The sequence below is a fragment of the Oxyura jamaicensis genome, chromosome Z (assembly GCF_011077185.1).
Source record: "Oxyura jamaicensis isolate SHBP4307 breed ruddy duck chromosome Z, BPBGC_Ojam_1.0, whole genome shotgun sequence".
NCBI lineage: Eukaryota > Metazoa > Chordata > Aves > Anseriformes > Anatidae > Oxyura > Oxyura jamaicensis.
In genome coordinates this window covers 11,884,737-11,910,895 of record NC_048926.1, presented here as the reverse complement: position 1 = coordinate 11,910,895, position 26,159 = coordinate 11,884,737, and the positions used below count along the sequence as shown (strand labels likewise).

The 26,159-nt window shown below is 39.5% G+C and overlaps 1 protein-coding gene and 1 long non-coding RNA gene across 3 annotated transcripts in view; both read left to right on the top strand.

Moving 5' to 3' along the window:
- Positions 1–26,159, top strand: part of LOC118156567 — a 754,908-nt gene that overhangs the window by 308,734 nt on the left and 420,015 nt on the right. The gene's annotated exons all lie outside the window — the stretch shown is intronic.
- On the top strand, positions 7,629–23,255 carry C1QTNF3 (C1q and TNF related 3). Of its 2 annotated transcripts, none has more exons than XM_035310722.1 (6): positions 7,629–8,152; positions 13,125–13,236; positions 15,486–15,640; positions 19,245–19,374; positions 20,841–20,940; positions 22,436–23,255. In XM_035310722.1, the coding sequence occupies exons 1-6, from the start codon at positions 7,865–7,867 to the stop codon at positions 22,593–22,595; spliced, it is 945 nt and encodes a 314-aa protein (XP_035166613.1). In that variant the 5' UTR covers positions 7,629–7,864; the 3' UTR covers positions 22,596–23,255. The 2 variants fall into 2 exon arrangements, with proteins under 2 accessions (XP_035166613.1, XP_035166614.1); XM_035310723.1 differs by having other exon boundaries at positions 7,639–7,948.

The following is a 26,159-nucleotide window of genomic DNA, read 5'->3' as shown; positions in this document are numbered from 1 at the left end:
ATACAGACAGCCTTTCATAGTTTTGGGTTTTTATTTCCACTTCAGTCACTCCAAATCAGCTTAGGGGATGTCATAAGTGGAAGAATATTTGGTAACAGCTGGGGCTTCTAAAAACCGGACAAACTTTGTCCAGAAGTCTTGCAAAAGCCATCACCTCAACCAGAGGGAGTCATTACTGACAGTCTTGAGACTAAAGGCCTGGACATGGTTGGTAACAGGTCTAGAGAAGGTCTGTAAATGTTTGGAACATTATAGAAGAAGGTTTGTCTGCTACTCCCCACCCTTTCCTATAGATGCAAAAGGAATTCCTCAAGTGTATAAGGCCATAATCTTCCACAAATGCCACTAAAAAACCACCACAGTGATATAATTTCCTTTCCAAACAATCTTCTTTTCTTCTCTCCATGAAAGCGAATACTTAGAAACCAAATTAGGAAGACAAACGCAGCTTTTTTTTTGCATTGCAGGAAACTCATTCTTTTCTGTTATAAATGGTGCAGCTTGGCTGGGCTTTTACCCAGCAAGGGCTGCCAGTTCTGTAAGAGAGGTTACTCTCCTCTCCGGTCCATGTGGCTCTTTCCCAGTTGTTATTATTGTAGCATATATTTTTAATGTATTTTTAGCCCAAGCAGGCAGGCAGTGAATGAAAATTAACAAATTCTATCTCATGCTGTGCCAGACATCCCTCTTAATTCATGGCAGCACCATTTTCTGACTCTTCTGGGGTAAAGAGATGTCCATGGATTGGGCATTTATCAGAAACCATTTACAAGGGAATGAAAAGAAGCAAAGAGCTAGTCCTGCAGCACTCCATAGTTGCTGGGTTTATATGCTATCTTGGCATCTGTCCTGGGTTGTTCTGATAAGCCCAAACTTTTTCCATCTTTCTAGAGCTGGCTTCTTAACTTCTTGCAAGCCAGCCCATTCAGAGTATGTAGTATTGGTAGGAAATGCAGGTAGGAACAGAATCAGAGGATCAGTTGGTGAGGGACACCTTTCTTTTTCCATAATGTGATTTATTTAAACCATTTTGTGATCTTTGGATCCCAAGCGTGGTGACAGAGGTTTTTTCATTTTGGAGCCTGGACACAGTGTGTTCACAAAGCAAGCACTTGGACCTTTCTCCTGAAGATCTCTGCGGAGCTCACCAGGATGTAATCCAGAGCTTTGGCGCTGCCTTCCTGGCATTTGCCTAACAGCCCAGCTCCTGAAATACAGTGTCACAATACAAGCATAAAGCAAAGACTGATAATCTGATATGAATTGTCAAGAACTAGTCGAGTGATCTTACTGGGTCAACAGATCACAGATCAGTCACAGTTCAGCCAGTGCCCAAGCAGGGCACTCCTGGAGGAGTCTTATTACTTATACAAGCCCCATTTTTCACTTGATATCACACTTTCCTGAAGACTTTAAGTCTCTGATATGTCTTGGGAATCTGAGAAACTCTGATAAATCTGGACCTTTAAAAACAATTTATGTGAGATCAGGTCACAAAAGCAATTCTGCTTACAGGCCCTGGACAAATGTGCAATTTATTCTTGACCTCTCATGGATGCTGAGGTACACTGAGAGCATTTTGTCTTTATGCTTTTCATTCCAGGCCATAAGATTAGCCTTGGGTAATAGTGTGCCTGAAACTGTGTTTTAGCTTCCCATCTAAAAATAACATACCTTATCTGAACTACCCACACCTCCTGCACATGCAGAATTTGAGCTGGGGATGTACTCAGAGGAGGGTTTCTCACAAGACGTTTCTTATTTCTCGTTGGGTGGTTAAAATAATGAGCAGTTGTTCCTGTGGCATTTCATCCATTACACTCTTGGTCTGGAACAGAGAATTGCAGAGGAACACATTTCAAGTAATAAATTTAAACATTTTGAAACTTGAGAAAAAGGTGAATTAAGAGAAAGCCAAAGATTCAGGTTAGATTTTGTTTAATCCAAACCAGGATATCCATCCCTGACAAAAATGTTGACCACGGCTATTTTTTTGGCATGGTGTTTGTTCTCTCCCCACCCTGGTTTCTTGGAAGTCACTGTGCTCTGGCTCTTCAATTACAGATGGATAATGGAAGCATTGCAGACTGGAAAAAGCTTATCACACTGCATTATTTGTTCCACCACCAGAGCCCTATCACCACTGTGAAATCTATTTCTGCAGGCTTGAAAGAGACTTGGATAAACCACCTGGCGATCCTGTCTGGGACTGTCGACAGTCTGATCCAGGCAGTTTTTCATGGACTCTTAAAAATGGCATTGACAGAGGGAAGGGGTCTGTTTCACCAGTGCATATTTTGGAGAAAGGGTTTGTGCAGACAAACTGATGGAGGCTGTGCTGTTTATGAGAGGATCACCCGGACTGAGGCTCTGTTCAGAGCCAGGAGCTCAGGACCAGGTTTCTGCCCCCTGCTGTTCACACCAAATTTCCCCGCCTCATCCCAGCTTAAAGCCAGGCTGAGCCCTACAAATTCTGCTCTGCTTTGTGGTTTGAACAAACTCAGCAGCAGCTGCCACATCTCTGCGTCGCCAGGCTGCAGTGAGGCAGCAGCACATCCCCAGGCTACTGGACAAGAGTGCACGAAGCCTTTTGGGTACCTTCCACTGTGGCACCAAGCAGAGGGTGCTTAATGATGCCTCGTCTGGCATTTAAAGCCAGACTTCCTTTGCTGATCCCCACTGGCAGCCTCTCAGAGGTGCTTTTCCTGACACCAAGCAGTGGAGCAAGCCCTTCATGGGCCCCTGCAGGGATAGCAACAGGCACCAAAGGAAGAGACCTGGTCATATAGGTGGCCTGGTGAGGAGTGACTTTTCCCACCAGGCATTTGCCAGACATTTCTGGTGTGCTGAAGGCATGTGGCCTACCTATCAAGGGAACCCAAAGGCCATTCTTGGGTGCACAATACTTGGGAATTCCCATGAATCTGGTTTCCCCTTGATAGCCCATGTCTGTGGAGGCTCCCTCAGGGAGGAGGGTGGTGGAGTTTCCCTGAATTCCAGCTACTGACCAAAATTTCTGCAGAAATAAAGAGCAGATCTCAGAAGCTTTCAGCAAAAATACCTCCCTTGCTTGGTCCTGTGGGATTGCAGTGGTCAGTACAGAGGTGGGAAAAGGCTTCAAAGCCGTTGTATGAAAAGCAGCTGCACAGCTCATTGGCTCTTCATCTTCCTTCCTGGCTCCTTGGGGACAACTCTCGCAAATCCCACCTGAAAGAACTGTCTGTGTTCTCCATGCAGCCACACTGAGGTCTGAGGGCTCTGCCCAGCTGTGGCACGTGGCTGTTGCAGAAGCTAGACAAAGGATGGCACAGTGCTGGGCATTTTGCGTTGTTGCTGGAGAGGGGAGGCTTCAGGAGCAGCATTAAGTACCAGCCAGGTGGGGGGAGCTGGTGGCCCAGCAGGAGCAGAGCTGGTAGCACGCCTGGGAAAGAAGGAGCCCAGAGAGTCATGGTGGGGTCAGGAATTCGGTGACAGTCGGTGCATGGTGGTGGCATGGTGCTGGCTGGCCTTTGTCCCTTCAGCTGTGGTCTGCCTCTCTCAGTGTGGCCCAGTGGAGATAACTTGTGAAAGACCAGGTGCAGATTACCTCTGTGTTGGTTTGAAGGAGTTAACACAGCAAACAGAATTATTTCCATGTGAAGGAACTGTACATGTTTAATTACAGATAAAACCCTGCCCCAGCCAGAACATATTTATTTATAAATAATCATTTTGCTTTGTTGCCTCTTGAAATTACGTCCTGCAGTTTTATTTAACAACCTCATTAATAACCTGCTTTTCCAATGTCAGTACTAATAAGATAGTAATAAGAGTCACCTTTCTCACAGAATAGCATTTTTGCTTGCACAGAAGGTGGGAAGCAGTTTTTACTTAATAATTATTGCATTTTAGCTGATATCTAATTATTTGACATAAATATACCCATGTGCTTCCCTTCATCTTAAACTGTTGATAACTAGGCAGAGATATATCCTGCTGCTAGAGAACCTTGTCAATAGGAGAAAGGCAATTATGGTGTGCTTGGGCTTATGCAACAAAGGCTGGAAGGGTGATGCTGGGTGTGCACGCAGCTAAGGGGTGGTGTGCATGTGTGTGTGTGTGTGAATGTGTCAGATTTTATTCTCTTTTTCATCTCTCTTGCACTGTTCACTGGCCCCACAACTAGAAGCAGAAATCAAACTTGTGGTCCCTTCCTGTCACCAGATCAGTAGGATCTGTTCTTGTTGTGAAACATTTCTGGTACTTTATTCCAGTACAAAACAAATTCAAACTATTGCCATTTTGATGCTGTATTATTTTAGATTCACTACACTCTTTTGGACATGTGTATTTCACCATTTGGAGATCAAGAATGGAGAACCAGTACCTCCATTGCTTTTTACTTCCAAGTCCAAAATTTTTGCCTGTAGACAGTGACTCTGTGGGCCAGCTATTCCTTGTGGAAGGCACAGAGGAGAATGATGGGCAGCAAAGACTTCTGCATATGGGAATTTGATCAAAAGACTGAAAATAAAAGAGCAGAGGCTAAAACCTATCATTAGTTTGGACCAAAAATTGTGTGTCGCATCAAACCACCAGAACATGATGGGCAGGAACCAGGTGGACTCTATTAGAAAGTGAGGAAGGGAACATTTCTTCTTTCTCATAGCTGCCAAGAAACATGCTTGTTTCAGCTTTTGCATGAAATGATAGATGGGTCCTTTGAAGCCCAAATCTCTCTGGTTGTATTCCTTCTCACTTTGGGACATGGGTGCTGGGGATATTCATTACTCATATTGGAAACATTTGCCACAGGAAGCTCCTGGAACAGAGTTTGGAAAGCCATGAAAGCCTTAACAGCAGTTGAAAACATCAGTGCTGTCCCAGCACTTGCTGAATCAAATTATTGAGTGCCAAGATAAATTAATATTTGTCTCTGAGTCATTCCCAATTTTACAGAGTCCAGGGTTTTCAAGCTCCTTTCCTACCAAGAAAATCCTCTTCTTGAAAAAGAAATCCCATTTGGGTGGCAGCAGCTTCCAAAATCTGGAATGGTGTTTAGAGAAGACTTGCTTCCTTCTCCAGTAAATTCCTTTCCATTTCTCCTTGCCCAGGGAAATAACTAGAATATTTGCATTTTTTTTTTTTTTTTTCAAATCAGTGTTTTCAGTTGTCATAAAGCATAGGCGAATGAGCCTCTTCTGTGAGACTATCTAGTTGATTAATATTTATACACTGAAACAAGGCTCAAGAGCTAATCTATGAAGTGTATTTAATGATCCTGAACATCTGGCTTGAGAATCCAAGATTTCACTGAAATTGAAGTAAGATTCCTGTGATTAGAGCTTCAAAAAAGGGAGATAAAAAGCATCAAAAACACAAGGCCAGGAGAGACAATTCTGCCTTCCAAGCCTGTGGAGTGGAATAACCTCGAGCTGCCCCTTTTCCTGAGGTTGTTGCTGAGATATCCAGGATGCTGCAGACAGTGGTCAAGTTTATCCTTGTGGGGAAAGCTGAGGTCTCTGCTCCTATGCCACAATTGGCCAATGGAGAAGGATAAAATGGGGAAGAGCTGCTCTTGGTGACTTCCACTGCTGGCAGGCCCAAGCACTGCCCCTGGACTGGCTCAGCTTGGACCCCGCGCATCCATGGGGGCTGGCACTGCCTTTCTGGGGTACCATTACAGCCCCACACTCCTCACTGTGGGCGGTAAAATTGCAGATCATGGAAGAGAGTGGCCAGGTACAGGTCTGTGCTGACGTCTTTCCCAGCACTTGCACCAGTGGTAGATGTACCCCAACAGAGCATTGCTCATCCCTTTCCATGACATTTCCAGACACCTTCTCATCCCACAATGTGACTGCTCTGCTGTCACCCACAGAAAGGATCAGAATGTAAAACAGAGAGCAGTTCCTCACCATCATTCAGCAACCATCAATTACTCATCCCTTCCAGCACCTGAAAGGGGCTGAACAACCCTCAAATCACCAGTCTCCCTTCTGGGCTCATCTTCCATTTAGACAGGACAGATATATCTCCTTTCAAAATCCTTGCTGCTTGAGACTTTTTTCCTTACTTGGGGTCAAAAAGAGGATTTCCTAAAATTTCACAAGGATTAAGATTAGGCTTTATTCCTTAAGATGCTCCATGCATCTCAGCAGTCTACCAGGCAGTGAAGACCCGTGATGGCTGCCCCTTACAGCTGCAGTCAACAAAGCTGGGGCATTTTAGCAACTCTAACTCATTTTCCTTGTTTAGTAGCATCTCTGTTGTTAGGCTTTGCTGCTGTAGAACACCTAAGGCTTTTTACATTGACAGATAATTTAGCACCTCAGTTTCAGTTGTGGGCCCTAGACTTCTGGTCGTTCACATCCTGGTTTGTTCCCAGAATCTCATCTGGAGTGCCCTATGTTCACCCTCAAAATTAAGCCTGGGTGATATTTATAGATTATTACCTTCAGAAACAACTTTCTGAATGGGTGAAACCTTCGCACTATATATATAGGTCCCTGTTACTCCCAGTCCCTTCACATCCCCTCCTCAAACACGACTTTAGACATGACTAAAAACAGCCACTGTAGCACCCTGCACCACAGTCCTCACATTTCTTCAGGCATCTGAACAGGGAAATAAATAAATAAATAAATAAATAAATAAATAAGGAAGAACAATTCAAGGCCACAGAGCACCACAGAGGTCACAGAGAGGAGTCCCAGTCAAATGTTAATCAGGGCAGTCATCCTTGAGCAACTTCAGAGAGGGCCATCATTTTGCAGGGCCAGGGATCATTCCCCGGGACTGATGCCTTGAGTGGTGATATTGTCATGTACTGGGGAACTGTTTTTCATGGGCCAGGATGCTCCTTGCTCTCAGGAGGGTGAAGTGCACGCATGTGTAGGCCTCTATGTGTGTGCATTTGCAGGACTGCATTCTGCAGATGTGGCATTCTACAGGATACTAGTGGGTGGTTAAAAATATAATAAGGATATTATTATAGATATATAATTTGATTCCTTTAGTCTGAAATAAGCCCCCAGTAAATTTATATTTACTTGGCAGAGAAGACATGAAACTTGGTTTGGCAGTTGCATTTAGCAAAACACTGGGAACTCAAGGGAAAAAATATTGCCTGGCTGAGTAGGTTGAACTAAAGCTGAGAAACGGGACTCTGTGAATCTGAATTCAACCCAGTTTTTCAGAGCTACTTACCCAGTCTACTTCCACCATTGGCCAACTGACAGAAATTCAATATTTTTCTTTTAGTGAATGAAAAGCATAGTCAGAAACAGCCATTGGGTCAGAATCATATGCAAAAGCTCCTCTTGTGCTTTTGTTTCCTAATTGCTCTTGGAAGGATTTTTAGGACTGGGCTGACGCAGTTGTGTGTGTGAATTTCCTGGCAAATAAGGAAGGTGACTGTGTCCAAAAGACATTTTAGAGTGTGAATTCACAGCTTTTCCATGTCTAATCAGGGAACGTAAACCATTAGCCACATGTTCTCCATTTCCATCACATTTTTTCACACTTAAACAGAAACATGCCAAAGAAAAGGTGCTACATTCTTGATGCCCCCAAATAGGAACCACGGGAGTCCGTTAAATGCTGTGGCCATTTCCAGCATACAAATCAATTTTCCTTGTGGTGATGAAGTGGTGAATAATGCCTGGTTTGTTTAAAGGAGCATGACTGATTTTGGATGTAGGATCCTGTCACTTTGGCATTTTTAGTTTTATTTATTGCACACAACCGTATAAAACTTGGTACTGGTCTCAGTGCCAGGCTTACTAGTGGAAAAGCTGAAAGGACCACATAACTCCTGGTGCAGCAAAGAGGTTCTCCTTCTGCAAGGCATTTTCTGGACTCCTGAGAAATTATTTTGAATAACATGGCAGAGAAGGATTTCATCAGTTGGCATCTGCTGGCTTTATTTTTTCTTCCATTTTGCCTGTGTCAAGAAGAATACATGGAGGTGAGCAGAAGATCTTATAAACCAGTGGCCAAAGTATTGCAAAGTCACCACCAGACTGGCCATAAAGGTTCCAGAAGCAGGGAAATTTTGAAACAGCGGAGTCAACTTATAGAGTGGACTGTTGCTAATAGCTCTTCTACAGACCAAAATGTCCTGAGACCAGAGGTAGATGATGTAGAACTGACTACCTCAGATAGAGTCCAGGTACTCTGAATTAATCTTCTAAAGATAACTTTTAAGCTAATGAGAATATTTATTTTTTTTCTAAGATTATTAACAATATATTTATGAAATGAATTTTACTATAGCTGTATATTGGTCTGTATCCTGCTGGGTTGCTTTATAGGATCTTTAAATGAGCTGGCAGAGCCAGCAGTGTTTTTGGGACACTGGGAACAACATAGACAAAAGTCCTCTTTTGCTGAAACTATGATACAATGCAATCATATATTGTGATATACAGTCTCTTAACTATTTCAGTTACTACTTAATTAATATATTAAGTTGTAGATTCAGTTAACTCATTTGGATGTGAAGGAAAAATAGAGAATTTGTAGAGATATTTGGAAAGATTCAATTAGAAGAGAATGAATTTTATTGAAAATTATGTATATAAAGTATATTCTCTTGGGCTTGAGACAAACATAATGAAACTTTGAGTATTCAAAATTATTATTCTAAGGGATAGTTTGAAAAACAAACAAACAAACAAGTATTAAAGTGTTTGAGATCTGAATAGATTTAATAATGATATATATCAACTTAGTGTCAGTGGAAACAAGATTTGGAATGAAACGTTTCAAATCATCTGAAGTATCTGCTTTTTAAACTGAGGATATTTTTATGCCTTTTACATGGCATTTTATATGTTATAATCATTAGCTCATGACAAAGAGATAATTGCATAATTTGATTATACAAAAAATATTGCAATCCAAATTTAACAGGAAAACTGAAGGGTAGAAGACAAAGCTTTTCCCATCACAACAAAATGATACTCAAATGAAATTTTTGTTGATTGATATTTCTTAGAAACAAGAACATGAGTGTTTTGCTCTAATTTCTGATAGAAATGTTTGAGTCTTATGCAGTCCACAGTTTATCTTTTGTGATTTAAAACAGTTTGAACCATGACATTTTAAATTCCAAAAATCATGGACATACAGACAAGTGTAGAATAACAATTTACTTCATGATAAGCAGAAGGGCGACTTGATTTTAATCCTGTTTTAGACTTAAAGAACTGAAACACATCTGAGTAAGGCAATGAATTTAATACACCACTATATGCCCTAAGTATAATATATCATTTAATTTTTGAAGTGCATTGCATTTCATATTTCTTGAGCAGGAATTACATGTTCCTATAGTACACTCAGCAAGATAGATATTTAACTGTAGGTATGCTAAATTTCACTTGCAGTATAGACACAGTGTAAGCAAACAGATATATATATTCCAATGAGCCAGCTACCATGTGTGTTCTTCTTTACTGCACAGAGAATTGTACAGCTGCATACTATAGACCATATGTTATTGGTAGTTAAAGACAACTACTAACAAAATATCATATAATGCAGTATTTAATGCAGCATAATGATTTTTTTTAAGGTTAAAGCTCTCCATCACAGAAAGTGCCACTGTTTTTAGGGTGCATGTGTCTCTCATCAGAGAGTTTAGTACATGTGTGGAGTTGCCTGCTGGGAGAAGAGGCTGTGACATTAAAAATGAGCCCAGCAAGCCTGAGTACAGCTGATGGCAGTCATTTACCTGCCAGCCCCCTCTCTGGGAAGCAACCTTTTTCTGGGGAAATGATGCAAGTTTTGGCGTACTGAAATGAAATGGAGCGCTAGCAGATGCATGACAGGGCCAATTCATCACAGAGTGGCTGACGCAATAGGTATTTTCCATCTCCAAACTCCAGGGATTTCCAGGCAGAGAAAGAAAAGAGATGATAAAGACTTGTTTTAATTTATGTCAACCTTCTCCCCCCCCCGTGCTGTCTGAAAGCTGTTTTGCAGCTGCAGAAGACAATCAGTCTGTGAATGGAAAGGTTTCACCCCTAAGTCCTACTTTGCTGCTTATCCTAACTATGAGTGGAGAATATAACCATCTAGTTAAAGAGTTTTAAAGATCCTATTCCCTCCTGTGGCACTGAGACTATAGCATTTGTCTTTACTGCACTTGGTAAGAGGTCAGTTTCCACACCCCCAGTAACTTATGAAAAATATAATGCGTATTTCTCAAGCACATGGTTTCTTAATAAATGGGGAGAGCCATGCCAGACACATTTGTCCTTTTTAGCTTGCTCCTTGAAAACCTTCAGGTACTAGTCAAACTACTGGTGCTTTGCCTTTAATTCTGGTGGCTTGTTTATTTAATTGCTAGAAAAGGGACATGGAGGACATTAGTGCCCACAAAGAAATGTTATTTTACATTCAGAACAGGAGCCAAGGACGGTGGCTGTACATGACTTGTCTCCTGCATTGTCTTAGATGGCACAATGGAAACCCATAAAATTAATTAGGAATTGAAAAACGATTGGGTCTCTTTCTAAGATTAGTTCAAATGTTTAAATTAAGGGAATTTTATAGATCGTGTGCTGCCTAGAACTGCCTCCTATACACTAAATCCTAGGAAATTCAGCAAATATCCACAGTGTCATTGTTTCCAGTTTTCTATCTTTATTAGGATATCAGTGTGGTAGATATATTTCAAAAGCCCCTAAATCATACTTGTATTCTGAAAGCAATGCCAAATATTCATTGTGCAATAAAATTTATGTGCAAATGGCTGCATAGGACACCTTTGGCAAGTAAGCTGTAATTAATCTCTATGTCTCATTTGGGTGTAATTTTACGTTAGCCACAGCTTTTTCTTTTAAGTGTACTTTTCATGAAGTTCTCTGTTTTCAGAGATTAAAAAAGAATCCTCAGTATTCATTGTTCTTGGCAGCTGGTTATGAACATTTTTTTCTTCCTCGTCAAAGGATTAGTAAAGATAATAAGTCAATACCACTTTATGACTTCCATAAGTAACTATTTTCAAGTTAGTGGGACTGCTCTAGTACAACTAGGCTGGCAGGATTTGCCCCCTTTCACACATAATCTGTTGAGTTTTTGGAGAGATTATGTCAAATAGCTTGTGGCTAGGATCAGCTCTGGTATCTGCTTTGCAATAAAACTACTGCTTATCTAATAATGTTGGCCAGGATTTCAGTGCATTCTGTAAGAAAATAAATCTTACCTGTGCAGAGACTTTAACATGCCTGAGGTAAGGTTTTCTGACATTTGCAGTTCATTTTGCTGGACTCATGCTTTCCCTTACCTATAATCCAGAGTTCTAAGTATTTTGGTATTTCCAGGCTGATAGTGCTTATTAGCTCTTGGCAGAAGTGTATATAGTTGGCCCTCTTGTTTAATATGAATATCAAGCTCTATCAAAGAAAAAGCTGGAGATTTTATTCTTAGCCCATACTTGACGTTAGCATTTCTGATTGTGCAAAATGTTTGCACGGTTCCAGTCCTCTTGTGCTTGGCTCCCCTTCAAGAACTGAAAATGAGCTGAAAGCAGGGTAACTTCATTTGTCATATTAGGAAACATTTGAACAGTGTTTCTGGTGATTACCAGTTAAGTTCTTTGTAAAAACAGGGAGAGACAAAACAGCAAGAAAGATACAAACAAGTTCTCCAAGAAGAGATAGTCCAACAAGAAGAACTCATTTTTCTCATACAGCATAGACCTTATCCAAAATGAAGATGAAAAACATCTCATTGACCAAAATCCCATAAATCCAAAGCTCTTCTGACCACTGGCAAGTCTTAACATTTCCACAAGTCTTTGAATATGGAGCATGTTTGTTGAACTGTCAGATCAACCTTTCCTCCCATGGTAGCTTCACTGTTTCAGATGCAGAGGGAACATGTCTGTGGCATTGGAGGAGTAGCAGTATTTTGTTGGCATGAAAGGTGTTTTCTGTATTTATGACATAAATTCCCAAGCCTTTTGAAATGAATGAATTCTGAGGGTATGACTTCTAGGGACATGCTTGGAAGTGTTCAAAACATGGGCAGAAAACCATTGTTTCAAATCCAGTTGTTGACCTTGAGGGCAGGAATACAGCACATCTGCATGATCATTTGGCAGTTCCCATCTCACCAGAGGATCATTTGCTGCTGTTAAACCGACAGGTCTGCATTAAGCGAGTAATTTGAGGATGATGGAAAGAAAGGAAAGGAAGACATAGGAGAATACTGAAAGAAATGATGTAGCTGGAGATATCCCCCTGCAGAACTTTAAGAACTGCAGATATGTGCCTTTGGATAATAGTAAAAAAAATTTAAGGAAAAAAAAACAAAGTAGGAAAAATGAGGAAGTAGAGAAATAAAATCAAACCTAGCACTTCTACTTCAGCTGACCACTCAGAAGTTTTGTGACCACTGAATCAATCACCACAATGCCTAGTTACAAAATCTAACCAGGACTGAATGAGACACCACTAGTATATACAATACTTTGGGAAAGAAAAGCACTGAAATAAAGCTATTATCAGACTACTATTACAGAAATTGAGCTGTTTGTAGTAAATGTTTATTAGTTTATTTGCGTTGTACCTTGGCACATTTTTAGGTTCTCCCAGCTTTAATAGCCTGTAAATATGCAAGCCTGAGAGCTTTAACAGGAATATGCTGCATTTTTTAATATCTCCTTCTGGCAGTCTGACCCAGTTTTCTTTGTGCTTATTGAAGAATTGTTCATTGCTGATGGCCAAATGGAATCCCTTTTTTTCCTACCATTCATTGCTCCTAGGCTTGTCTGCCAACAAAAGGTCAGCTGAAATGTGGAATCAGTGAAAGACAGGATAGAAACCTAACTGAAATATTCAGCTAATTTTCACTACTTGGTATTATTTTATTTTTCTTTCTTTTGTATATTTATATTTATTTAATACTCATGTAGGTCTTAGAACACTTGAAGAGCTTTTGCCTTAAATCTTCCAGAAATAATATCTTTGGGGAAAACCCAAGTATGGGAGATTTCATTCCAGATAAGAAATGTTTTGAAAACTTATCAAATATATAAACAGAGGCTATAAAACCAAGACCCTGTAAGTGGCATGTATATGATCAATGCACTCCATGAACAAGTTACTTAAAATGTATTTTTGTGCACTTAGCCCCCACAAACTGGACCACAGAATCCAGACTGTAGTTCCTGCTGCCGTGGTGACTTTGGAGTTCGGCTATACCAAGGACCCCCAGGACCTCCCGGCCCCCCTGGGATGCCAGGTAAAAAATACACTTTAATCTATTTTTGAACAGTCTAATTACAGATGACAAATTACAGGCTGTTCTTGAAGTACCAGAGAATGGTCCAAATCAGTATCTGGGGACAGATTCAGAAGCAAGTTTTTTCTATAAATTCTTGGGAAGACAGAGATTTTCAGTTAGACTCGAAATAATTTCTCAGTGTAAAACCAATTGTTATTAAAATCAGCTTTCAAAAATTCATACTGAAAGTAATCTCCTTATGTTTCTAGGCCAAATTGTTCTCTCTTCTTAAAGCAGCAGGAAGCTTCCATTGAACTTGGAAGAACTTGTTTCCTGGAGTTGATTATTGTTTTCACCTTCGAATAGTGAAACAATAATGGACTGCTGGATAGCAATGTTATTGTGTACTATATGCAGGAGTTTTCTTCATCTGGCACACTTCTAGCCAAATTTTTACAAGGAGACACATATTCTCCTGTTTTCTCATGGAAACTTCCTTTTCTTCTTTCTTGCTGTCTTCCACAATAAAAAGTAGTTTTTCTTTAAATTAAAAATGCACACAGAAGAACAGGATACACAAACTAGAAATAGAAGAGCCTACAGAATGGAAAAATATAGTTGTATGCTTGTCTGTTTGCTGCAGCAGCTACCTTCAGGGATTGGAAAATGATCATTCCTAAAGCAGATGTATAATGGAAATGAATATAATGGTGAGGCTTCTTGTACAGAAATACTGCATTACGTACTAATACATAGTCGACTTCTTAGAAGTTGGACAATATTTTTTATTGCACCCACTCTTTTAAGAAGTTGGACAATATTTTTTATTGCACCCACTCTTTTAAGGCTCCTGGCCAATACAGGGGGACACAGCCCTGTCCCAACTTTGCCCTTTCCTCATGCCAGGATGTAACTCTGTCACACTCTTGTGTTACCAAAGGATGCCACAAATGTGTGGCCAGTGGCAACCTTACACAGCCTAGAACTTCTGTTTCATTCAACTGCTGCATTTCCTATCGTGTGCTTGACGGGAATGACAACAGCAGTTCTTCCTTTGATTGAAAGAAATACCACTTGTACACTTCTGTTCTGAGCTGTTAGAAAAGTAGTGCTGTACTTTTAGGAAAGATCATTCTTGTTATTTTTAGGAGTTATTGATTTCTCCATTCAAACAAACAAAAAATTGGTTGATTTCTTCTCCATTCAAATTTTTGATTTCTTCTATTATCTAGCTTCTTATTTTGAAGTCAATTTTTTCATAGTACAAAAACTTTGAAGAATCACATATTCAAATTTGATCACAGACAACATAATTCTTCTTGTAAATTCATAACTAAAGGGACTAATCAGAGAACAAGCAGAGTGACAAAGAATCTAATTTAAATTCACATTGAATTAGATCAATGATGACACCAATTAATCCTATGAGTACTTAATTGAAAGGTCAGGCTCTTGCTTCAGTCAGGCATAATAACTACTCAGTTACTCTGGCCAACTTTAACATTTTGTCAGTTGCATAGTCACACATGTTTGCTCAGTAATTTCCTCAGTAAACATTGGGAAGTAAGTCATACTGCAGATGCAGAAACATATTTCTATAATGACCCTTTTTATAAGAAGCCATCTCAGAAAAGTTTCATTATAAGGCTTTTGTCTTGAAATCTGGGAAAAATCAATCAACCTCTTCAAGCTAACCAGCAGCCTAAGGATGTAGCTCCTCCAATTTTTCACACAGATGGGTCATTTAACTAGCTTAAGATTACATCCACTCTCCACTTGTGTAGACAACTTCTTAAGACAGCAAACTGTTATTCAAATTTATCTTATCCTATCCTAGTTAACTCGAATCAACAGGAAATATTTTTTTTACACAAAAGATAAAGCAAGATTATATATGTAGCCACCAGGTATGTGTCAGCTGGCAGTGGCCTTCATTTTCCCTAAGTCTCAGGTCCACTGAGGTCTCCTCCTTGCATACTACCCCAATAATGAAGTGACCCGGGACACCTGCAGTTTATACAGCACCAATATAGCATGAAGATTAACTCTTAAATACCAATGTATGTCATTCTGGAAACATGCTCATCAAAACCCTTACCTTTATCTTAACCACACAACTGTTTCTTAACTATCACAAATCAATATGTGTTTTATTATGAAGAGTGCATGTGTTGCTAACTGGGAGAAAGGGAGCCTGTCACAGGTAGCTGTTAAAATGTATTATATAAAATAATTGAAGTTACACAGAAAACTCTATTTCTTTTAAGGAAATCATGGAAACAATGGAAACAATGGAGCAACTGGCCAGGAAGGAGCCAAAGGTGAGAAAGGAGACAAAGGAGATATGGGACCGAGGGGTGAGCGTGGCCATCATGGACCCAAAGGCGAGAAGGGTTACCCTGGGATTCCTCCAGAGCTACAGGTACAAAACTGCTTGTGTCAGCTTCAGCAGTAACTAATGCAGGATACTTAAGCAAATCCACCTGTAAATGAATACACTGAGAGGTACATATATTGCATTTGTCATGATTGACAAATATGCTCTGCCAGATCTTTCTCGGAAAGAAAGGCATCAGGGCTTAGCCTTTTTTAGAGTAAGTATCCAGCTAAGAAATGGGCAGGAAGAAACAAATGCTTCCTTTTTATGACAGAAAGCCAGTACCTGGGTCATTAAAGATGAATAACAGGGACTATCATTTTTCTATTAAGCTGTACAATATACATAACTCTGTGCTTCCTAGGGTATGTGAAAAGAGTAAAGGAGTTACTCAGCCTCATGTTTCTCAAGTCAGTCAGGCCTTGTGAGATTCTCATAAGCACATGTAACCAGATCCTTAAAGTATTGGGTCAAAACCTTTGAGTGCAGCCCATAATCCTCTGGTTCTGAAAAATACACTTCAGTTAGCTGTCTGAGGTTGTACAAGTCTCAATGTCTGAAAAATGTTGAGAAGCATGTAGGGTCTGCCTAGGAATGAGCTACCCAAAAGCCAGGAAAGAATAAAAATATGGGTTTGAGCCTGAGCTGATAAGCTCTGCTGAGGAATGGATATATTTTGGGGGGCTCAACACTGTGTTGACCTAATCCCCTAGCTTTTAGATTAGAGTTTATTCATGTCCCTGGAATTCAGTAGATGGTGGAGATCTTATACATATAAACCTGCAGTACAGCAGAGGTATGGTATAGTCTTGTTCTTAAGGCAACCAAAAGCAAATAGGACTTGGATAACTAGGACCTTTGACTGTTGCTGAAAATGGGATTTAAGAGTTGCCCACACTATACACTGCAGTATAAGGATATGTGAGCAGTTCATCAGCAGTTCATCAGCAGTTCATCAGCAGGAGTAGACTTGGATATGTCTATGATACAGTGCAGCATAGGTGCTAAAAGCAAGATTTAGATGCATGGTAAGCCTTTGGGGTGTATCCCCCCAGTATCCAGCTGCCACTGTGGAAAGGGCTTCTGTAGGTGTTGTCAGATCAGCCAGCCCCATAGAGGGGAATCCTAAAGCACTTCAGATGGTGCTAGATACATTTGTGTGGGCACGTGGTTGGAGTCAGATTTAGCTCCAAATTAATACAGTTTAGGAGCCTACTTATGAGGAAAGCATCTGAACTCCCATTATATACTCATTACATGCTCCCTTTTCTACTCATTGGGGACCTAGAAGAACAATTCAGCTTAATATGATGGTCACTGCTGCTTTTTGGCAGATGGGTCTTCACATTCCATGAACTATACAGACTTGATCTCCAGTAACTATAATGGAGTCTACATCCTCACTCATATGTACACCCTTAAATGGAATTGTCTTAGTCTTGAGCTGATTCATACCTCAAACTCAGTTCACCACAGAAGGTACAAAATGGGATGTAGCAAACATGCAGGAAAAATAATCCCACTTCAAAAACCTCCAACCATCAGCAAAAAAAAAATTTTGATCTATTTACAAATCTATATCTTTTAACTGAAAGATATTGGTCCAAGTAACAGTCATTCGTGTCTGTTTTATATCCTCATAAAAGTATGCAAATTAACTGCAAAATCACCTGTAGATATAACCTGTGTAATTTGGGAAAATGACCGTAGATCTCTTGGCATTGTGTATGCCTGAATTCTCAGCCTTAGGTTGCATGAAGATGCAATAGTTGCACAGAATAAAAATAATGATGAAAATACCTTCCAAAACTAATGGATTTTTGCAATACAGCGGAATTATATTAGCTCTTTGAAGAATTAACCGGAATTAATATTATAGCTGAATATCTTGAAAGACAATATTAGTTGTAATTACATTTGGCATAGACATTTTTGCAGTTTTAAAATGAGTGATCAGTATTTCTTCTTTCACATAGTGGTAGGAACTTAATTAAAAAATAATAATGAAATGGCATAAATAACAGAGGCTTATATATCAATATGTGTTTCCAAGTACAATGCCATCACTATTTTTAATAGTTATGTTTAAAAAATCCCTGTATTGTAGAGCATATCGTTTCTTATTCACATCATGCTTAAAAAGGGAATAGAGTGGCAAAAACTTTTAAAGACAATCCTTGTTTAAGCACACAATTATTTTGAAAGACTTGCATTTCCATGTTTATCTGCTACTTCAAAATGAGACATAGGAAAAAAAGGTTATCTTTTTCAGCTCTTTTGGTCAGCCCAAGAAAATAGCTTGCGGTCAAAAAGAATGTGAAATGAAATCTAAAAAAAAAAAAAAAATTATAAATTCCATCAAGTGTCCATTACAGCTGCTTTGCTTTAACACATGATGAATTTTGATGTGAACCTGGCAGATAAACAAGAAATTAACAGTTTGCTGTCAGAGAAAATGTATCAAGCATGGATCAGGAAAATCAGCCCAAACTCTCAGCTCACATCTGGAGCACCTCAGATTTCTGAGCAGATGGTTAAAGATTTCCACTCTTGGATCTAACCTGGCATCTGATTTTGCCTTTTTCAGTTTTGTTCTCATTTGTATCTGAAATCAAAAGAAATTTGGTGTGGTTTTCTTTGTTTGTCTGTTTGTTCTTTAATACCATTGTAGCTGGAATTTCATGAAAAGTATTGTTTTTGTGGAGGTCATTAACAGCTGTAATTGAACAATTTCCTTCTAAGAAATTAAGAGACAATAATAAACTGTCTGTCAAGTCACTGTGCGACTTTCTTGCATCCAGGTGTTGTAATTCTGCCTATACCCCATCCACTGACAATCAGATGGAGGGGGAGGCGGGATCACAGACTTAAGGGAGAGATAATCTTCCTTACCCATGCAAAACAGTTCTCTACAGGTATCTTATTGAGAATAATCAAAATTGTCTAGTGTGGGAGGTTTTGCACTGCTCCTTGTGAAGAATTTTCCACGGCCAATATGTCCCACTGCAAGAAGTATATATGAAGTTCAAGCACAGTTTTCACTTTCTTAGTTTCCTTTTTTGATCTCCACCACCCTTTGTTGTCATGACTCAGGGGTACAGGGCAAGAAAGAAAAAGTGCTGATTGCTGAATCCCACTCACTGACCTTTTAGAAGACCTCTGATAAAAATGCTTGATGCATCTCTGTATGTAGTTAACAAGAAACACCAATATGTATGGATTTTACCAAGATTACTTTTTCACACATTCAGTTAGGCAATATCCAGCATAACTGCAGTGGGGAACATATAAAAATTAATTACATCACATGTATCAAAAACACCATACATTTCCATACCTGTTGTCTGTTGCATCATTCTAGAGAGAGTCAAAGGTAAATAAAATCCCAAACTAAGGTTCTGCTCTGCAAACTCTTGCCCATACACTTACCTTCACAGTCATGAATAGTGCAATTGAATGTAAGAAAGCTAGCACTCTTCCAGTTTCCTTCAATGAGAGTGTTGTTACTGGTGTTTAATGGCCTTGGAGTAGGCCCTAGAAGAACATCCCTGTCAGGAAAATAAACAGACTGCAAATACAGGAAGAAATTCTGTATTCCTCTATACACGTACACGTAACGGATGACTGACTGAGAACTGCATTTTTCCAGGTTGCTTTCATGGCTTCCATGGCTACTCACTTCAGCAACCAGAACAGTGGGATCATCTTCAGTAGTGTCGAAACCAACGTTGGAAATTTCTTTGATGTTATGACTGGGAGATTTGGTGCTCCGGTGAATGGTGAGTGCTTGCAAAACAAAATAATGCTATTTGGGAGCTCTGGGGAGAAGCGTGATCAATAATGGTGAGAAAACAGAGCTATGTTAGCACAAGGAACTAATGAAATATCTTGATTGCCACTTGCTTTCAGGGAAATTATATTGGAAGCTGAGCAAGCCAAGAGAAGGCTTGCAAGCCAGCATGACTAGTGCTAGCACAAAGGCAGAAGAAAGAGGCATTACCAGATCTGCGGAAGGAGCAAGATGATCTGCTTTGAGGCCTTTAGCCCCCTGCCACTGTGATAGTATAACCATGGCCACATGTGGCAGCATTTTCTCATCTGCCTCCTGCCTCCAGCCATTCACTCCATCCTTGTCTTCCCTTGAATCTGTCCATCTGTCAGCTGGCCAACAGCAGATGTGTCTGGAACCAAGGCATTACAGTTTTTCCTGAGTAATTTTTCTGCTACATCAATCCCCCCTCACAGCTGTGGCACAGGAAGAACAATAGGAGATGGGGGAGAGAGGGACATAACCAAACACACGTGTAAGCAAAGCCTAAGACCATCTTCCTTCACTTAGCCTTTCTCACCCTTCCATTCATGTACCCAGAGCTATGAGAAGGGATGTTAGATTAAATGGAAGTTAGGCCCTCCAAGCTGTGGCACTTGTCTGTCTTACTGGTGGCTAGAGGTACATGATTTGCTCACAGCTGCCCCCTTTGGAGCTTACTGTATATGTGGATGTTAAATTTTGAACCACAATGATTCAATGACTTTGATGCATACTCCAAGCTCCCACTGTAGGGTCAGTGCTACAGAATTACTCTTCAAAGAGCAGGAGCTTGTCCTCTCTCCTGTGGGTGTATATCTCATGATACATGACACGGTTGCACAGACAGCATTGTTGGCACCTTTCAGACAGTGAAAGAGCTAGAAGGAAAAAGGGTGATGGTAAGGGATGCGTTGTACAAACAGAATAAGTGGTGGCTATGCCTGCATTGTTCGGGATGTGGCATGGCCAGGAGAGCAGCAGCAAGTACCAGCAAGTACTGCTAAAACTGCTCATGCATTGACTGGCTAGAGGCAAGACGCTGGCTGCAGGACAGCCTCTGAGGCTGAGCCTGGCCTGGCCTGGAGGCTGCCCTTTTAGGAAAGGGCAGCAGCAAGAAAGCAAGGAGGAAAAAAAGGTGAAAGAGAGGTCACAGGAGTCAGCCTCTGGGAAATCTCTCTTTTGGTGAGATGGAAGGGATGGGCAGTCCTGTCATGTTCAAGTAAAGTCTGGAACAGGATGTGGCTTAACCCCTGCCATAGGCAGAATAAAAATGAATCAGATTTTGGTCTCACTACAAGCAGAAGAAAAATACTCACTGATAACTATAAGTGAATTTTGGTCTCAGCTGTTCAGCTTTCTAAGCAAGAAGCACAAGCCTGCAGTTAACTACCTCCTTCTACAAATAAAACATACTATATTTTGCAATCTTTTCAGGGGTGTATTTCTTCACCTTCAATATGATGAAACATGAAGATGTGGAGGAAGTGTATGTGTACCTGATGCATAATGGTAACACAGTATTCAGCTTATATAGGTAAGTGAAGGGTCAGGCCATTTTCACTGCAAAAGACATGTTTGCATAGATGTGATAGCTTGCTCACGTTTCAAAAATATGAAGTTGTTCTTTCTTTGAAGAAATTCTGTAGGGTGAAAACAAACAAACAAACAAAAAAAGAAATATAAGAAAAGTACTATATTTTGCTCTCCTCTACTTGCAAATTTGGATCCTACCTGCCACAGATGCTGGACCACAAGTTCTGCCTTGATCAGAAGTTCCTCAGTGAATTAGCACTGCAAGTCAGGGTTGGAGTCCACTGGTAGCATTATGTTATTCTGCTAATACATACCTTCATCCTCATTTTGTCTGTCAGAGAAAGGGTGTAATGAAGTGTTCTGCAGCTAATAATAGTCTTGTGAAAGATTAGGGGAAAGGTGTTTACTTTAAAGGTGGAGAGCACTTAAACTGCAATAGTGAGGATGGGTAAGAAGTGAAGGTGTTCCACTTACTGGCTGTGTTATCTTCAACACACTTTGAATAAAAAAGTTTCTGAACTTTTATGAAGTTTATGTTACTTGCAGAATCATCAAGAATAGGATCCACTTCTAGCTTAGTGACTCCTAAAAAGACCAGGTCGAGAAGCTTATTGCCAGGTAGACATCTGGAAAAAAAAAAAAAAAAAAAAAAGTGTTTGGAAAAATGTTATTTGTTTAATACCAACAAGGGGTGTGGTGCCAAAATCAAGTCTTTCTCCAAAGCCTGAATAAACAGATGTGAAAGCTTAGATTCAACACACTGGATTTTAGACACTTAGATGATAGTGGCTTCGTTTAAGCAGCCTTGTTGAAGCTGCTTCTTCAACAGCCAGTAACAGAAGTGCCACTGAAGGATGCTTCATTCCCAATAGATCTTTCCTTCAAAACAAAAAGCACCAAGATCTCTTCCCCTAATGTATTAATGTCAGAAAAGGCAACAGATGGAGGAAAGGGAACTAACACACAGACAAGTTGGTGGGTTAGCCCACACCACACACACCTAAGTTCCAACAGAAGACTTGAGGATGGTTCAAACTGCCTGTCTCCATCTGTTGCCTGTGCAGGGAGCACAGGGACTCACCTCACAGGAGACTCCCAACCTAGAGGCATTTAAAATTGACTTGGATGAATCACAGGGAAGAGAGAGCATCACAGGAAAACTGGAGTGTTGTGAAGAATGAGCAGAAATCTATTTTAAATCATAAATTCATACCTGTGTCGTGGCGAAAACAAAACCAAGACCATATAATTTAAACTTCCAGAATTCCACATTTTCAGAAAGGAATGATACAATTATATAAGGTGCAGAGGTTGTCTAACAGATCAAATGCACAAAAATGCCAAAGTTTCCGCATAACAATGAAAAAATATTGGCAAGCCTTTCCAGGATTTTTTGCTCAGGATAAAAATGTGCTTTCTCAAATTCATTTTTAAAGTTGTTTGCATGATCATTGCTGAAAAAGAAAAAACTGATTTGTTAAAATATCCATCCTTAGCTATGAATCGAAAGGGAAAGCAGACACTTCAGGAAACAGTGCGGTGCTAAAACTTGCCAAGGGAGATGAAGTCTGGCTGCGAATGGGAAACGGAGCTCTCCATGGGGACCATCAACGCTTCTCTACCTTTGCTGGGTTTCTTCTCTTTGAAACCAAGTAAAGAAAGAAACAACCAAGTAGGTGTTTACCTGAGGAAGCTTCTTATTGGGAACTGGCATTTTTCTTGGACTGTGGAATTGCATTACAACATGTAAAGATCAAGAAAGCTTGTTTTGATGAAATGTGTTGCTATTTCTGTATCAGAGATGAGCCAAATACACCGGGTAGTTGACACAATTACAGACACACGGAGGATGTATTGTCATCTAGGCTGCAGCTGTTCTATGTGATTGCTGTCTTCTCCAAAGCGACTGAAAAACAAAGGGGAAGGAGTTTTAGTAATTTAGAGAGCAGTTTGCACAGTAAAGCCAATTTTGTCTGTAAATATACTCTAGCTAAATATACACCAGGAAGTGAAAAATTGATTCATGTTTTTCTGTTCTTTTATTCAGTTCTTATGACATGTTCATTTAAATTTGCATCATGGAAACAGGCCTGAATGAATTATAAGTAGGCTCAGCTGAGACCAGATTTAAAGGAAGCTTGGACTAGAATGAACTTTACAAATAGAAGGAAAAAAAAATGTGAAAATTAAGATGTCAAGGATTCAGGTTTATTGCATCCCTATCTCAAACCTCTGAAGATAATTTTTCAAATATTTTTAGTACATATTTATGCTTGCTCTCTCTCTTAAAAAAAAAAAAAAAAAAAAAAAAAAAAAGACTGGTAATAATTCTTGCCTTAGTAGGAGCTCAAAGCTAAGGTAACTTAGTCTGCAGGGTACAGGAGAGTGGACAGGGGAACTATAATGTTTCTTCCAAGCTTTTCAGTTGTTGAAACCTGATGTAACTGAATGCAAGCTGTCAAAGCAGAGGTATATATGCTGGAGAAGTTGGGGTATGTCAACAGCACAAACAAAGAAACACACTTTGTGAAGTTTGGAGCTCTTTTAGAAGGATGTATATTTTAGTATGGCATATTTACTTAGCAGCGAAGTTGTTGATACAGTTTTCTTACCAACCTTCCAAGAGCCAGTATTTCAGGAAAAGACATTGCAGCCTGGCAAAGCAGCAGAGACCCAGCTCATATTTAACTGGTGAAAGCAAACACTGGCTGGCTCAGAAGTTCTGACCACAGTAAATCAGGTCATTCTTCAGCATTAATATTTCATTAATATTTGCCACCAGTTTTTCAAAATTTGGCTACCTGAAATCCTGTCTTGCTATTTTCTTTTCATCAGAATCAGCACGGAATATACTAAAGCAATATTGAAGTTTGTATATATTTTCTGCACATTCTGTCTCTCCACACACAATCTAATGAAATACAAATTACATTTTAAAAGGGGATCACACAGACATTACCTGCCATTAATGTGTAACAAGCAGGTGGGGTTAGGGCATTATTTAACTGAAATTCTCTTCTATTGGCTAAAGATGCCGTTATCTCTCCAATAGAGAAAGTGAATCAAAACCTGCCCTATCAGTGTCTGTGTTTTGTATGCTTTCCTAGTGTATGGAAACCATGTCTTATGATGAAAAATGCATGTTGATACTTGATGATTATGACTTGGGATTTTTTAGTTTTATGCATCAACCACTGAAAATATTAGCTTTATTGAAATGTCCTCTGATGACATTTATTTTTTTTTACATGATTTTGGGTTGGGTTTGCACCACATAGGTTTTCAAAACCTGAGACCATGTTATTTTAATTAGTGTTTTAGTAGCATTCTGGCATGCCTTCAATTTAAAACTCACTCACCAGGTAATCAGAAAATGTTATTCTTCTGGAGGCGCAAGGTGTTTGAGATATATGGCACCACGAACTAAGGTTCACAGTCAGAAAAATCTTGGAAAAAAATATTTCTTGTTTGTGTTAGGAATGTTTGCTTACTTTGTAAAACATATATTTACCCAATAAAGATTAATAGACATAAAACTGCAATGGTTTGTTCATATCTATATTTACTACAATATATCTGAGATCAGCCAAAGACAGCTACCATTTGGAGATTACAGAGATATATTAATAATATGTATTTCTTAAGCGTTAATTTAATTAATCTAAGCTGGAGAAAGACAGTACTAAGGATCAAAAATATATTCATTTTTTATATATATACATACATAAGAATTTAAATCCCTAAGATTTCCTTTAAGGACTTCATTTTCCTTTGTGGCATGGCTGCTTTAATTCTTTTTGTTCAGAATAAAGCAGTTCCAAATTATGATACATACACTCATGTTAAGGTTCTTTACATTATCTCTTGTAATGGCCATGATATAAAAGAAAGTCAAGTTTTACCATTCTCATTTGATGTCATTTTCACGAGTTTTGTACAACTTGGACTGCTAAGACAGGGTGGAAGGCAACTGAGAATAACCATGAAAGCTTTCTGATGACAGCGATGTGGTCTCAGTTTGAATGCTAAGCATTTTTTCTTTACATCAAGGTTGAAACTCCCTTGTATTTATAAGAAATTTCTACATACTTTTCTTTGCAAAGTTACTGCATGTAATCTCTGCTGACTGATTGCTGTGATACTTTACATTTTGTTAACTTACATATTAGTTTCAAAGATCCTTCAAAATATATCAGCTGATGTAAAAATCTCTGTGTGTCCCCATCCCTCAAAATATTATCAAATTTAATATTCAGTAAGTCATGTGGAATATGTGTGTTTATCTCAGAATTGTTTATGAAAATTAGTCACCTTTCCATTGCTGTTAATAATTAAAAGCCTTTAAGAGATACTTAAGAAGAAGAAAAAAAAAAAGTCGTATTTCAAAGACTTTTCTTCTTTGTTTTAAAATAAGTGATTTTAATTTCTTGTAATTTATGTTAAAAGTTAAAAAACTCTTGGAAACTCAAAGACACTGCCCCATACATTTGGCAGTTTGAGCCCTGCACTGTATGAATCGCCAGCCCCTACTCCTGGTCCTCCTTTCCCCCAAGACCCAGGGACCACTGTCCTTCCCTGTGACACTGCCCTGCCTCTCAGCAGCAGCCTTGCAATGTGGCACCTCTCAGCTCCAGCTGCATTAGGAGCGTTAAGGCTGCATTTTGCAAAGGGCTAACTGAAGGAAAATGTCTTAGGTCTGAGTCCCAGTTTCACGACTGGTGTTTTAAGAAAGCAGAACTTGCCAAGAAAGAGAATTTGGTAGGAAGCAGTTTGCAGGGAAACATGTAAGGCAGAAGCAATGGGGAGTTTAGACATAAGTGAGCAGAATGTAGATGAGTGCAAGAGAAAGGCAAAAACTTGTTTTTGTGGTCTCTGGTATGGCCTGGCAGTGTGAAGGAAATGCATGTCCAGAGGAATTAGTTGGAAAACATTGACATCACAAGAGTAAAGCACTCAGAAAACTTATTTGTGTTTGATAAAGGACCAACGATTGAATGCACTTCAATTGAAAATGTGTATCTTGCATAGAAAGCTCTGTTAAATTTACCACTGATTCTGTAGTGAAAATATATTTGAAAAATTTGTTGGTTTAAACAAAGTGAATAGGTCTTTAATTACAGTGACACTCAGATCCCATCTTCCCCATGAAATTTCTCAGATCCCAGATTTCTCAGATAGCCAAAGATGAATATAGAACTTCATTCAGTAATTCCATCCAAC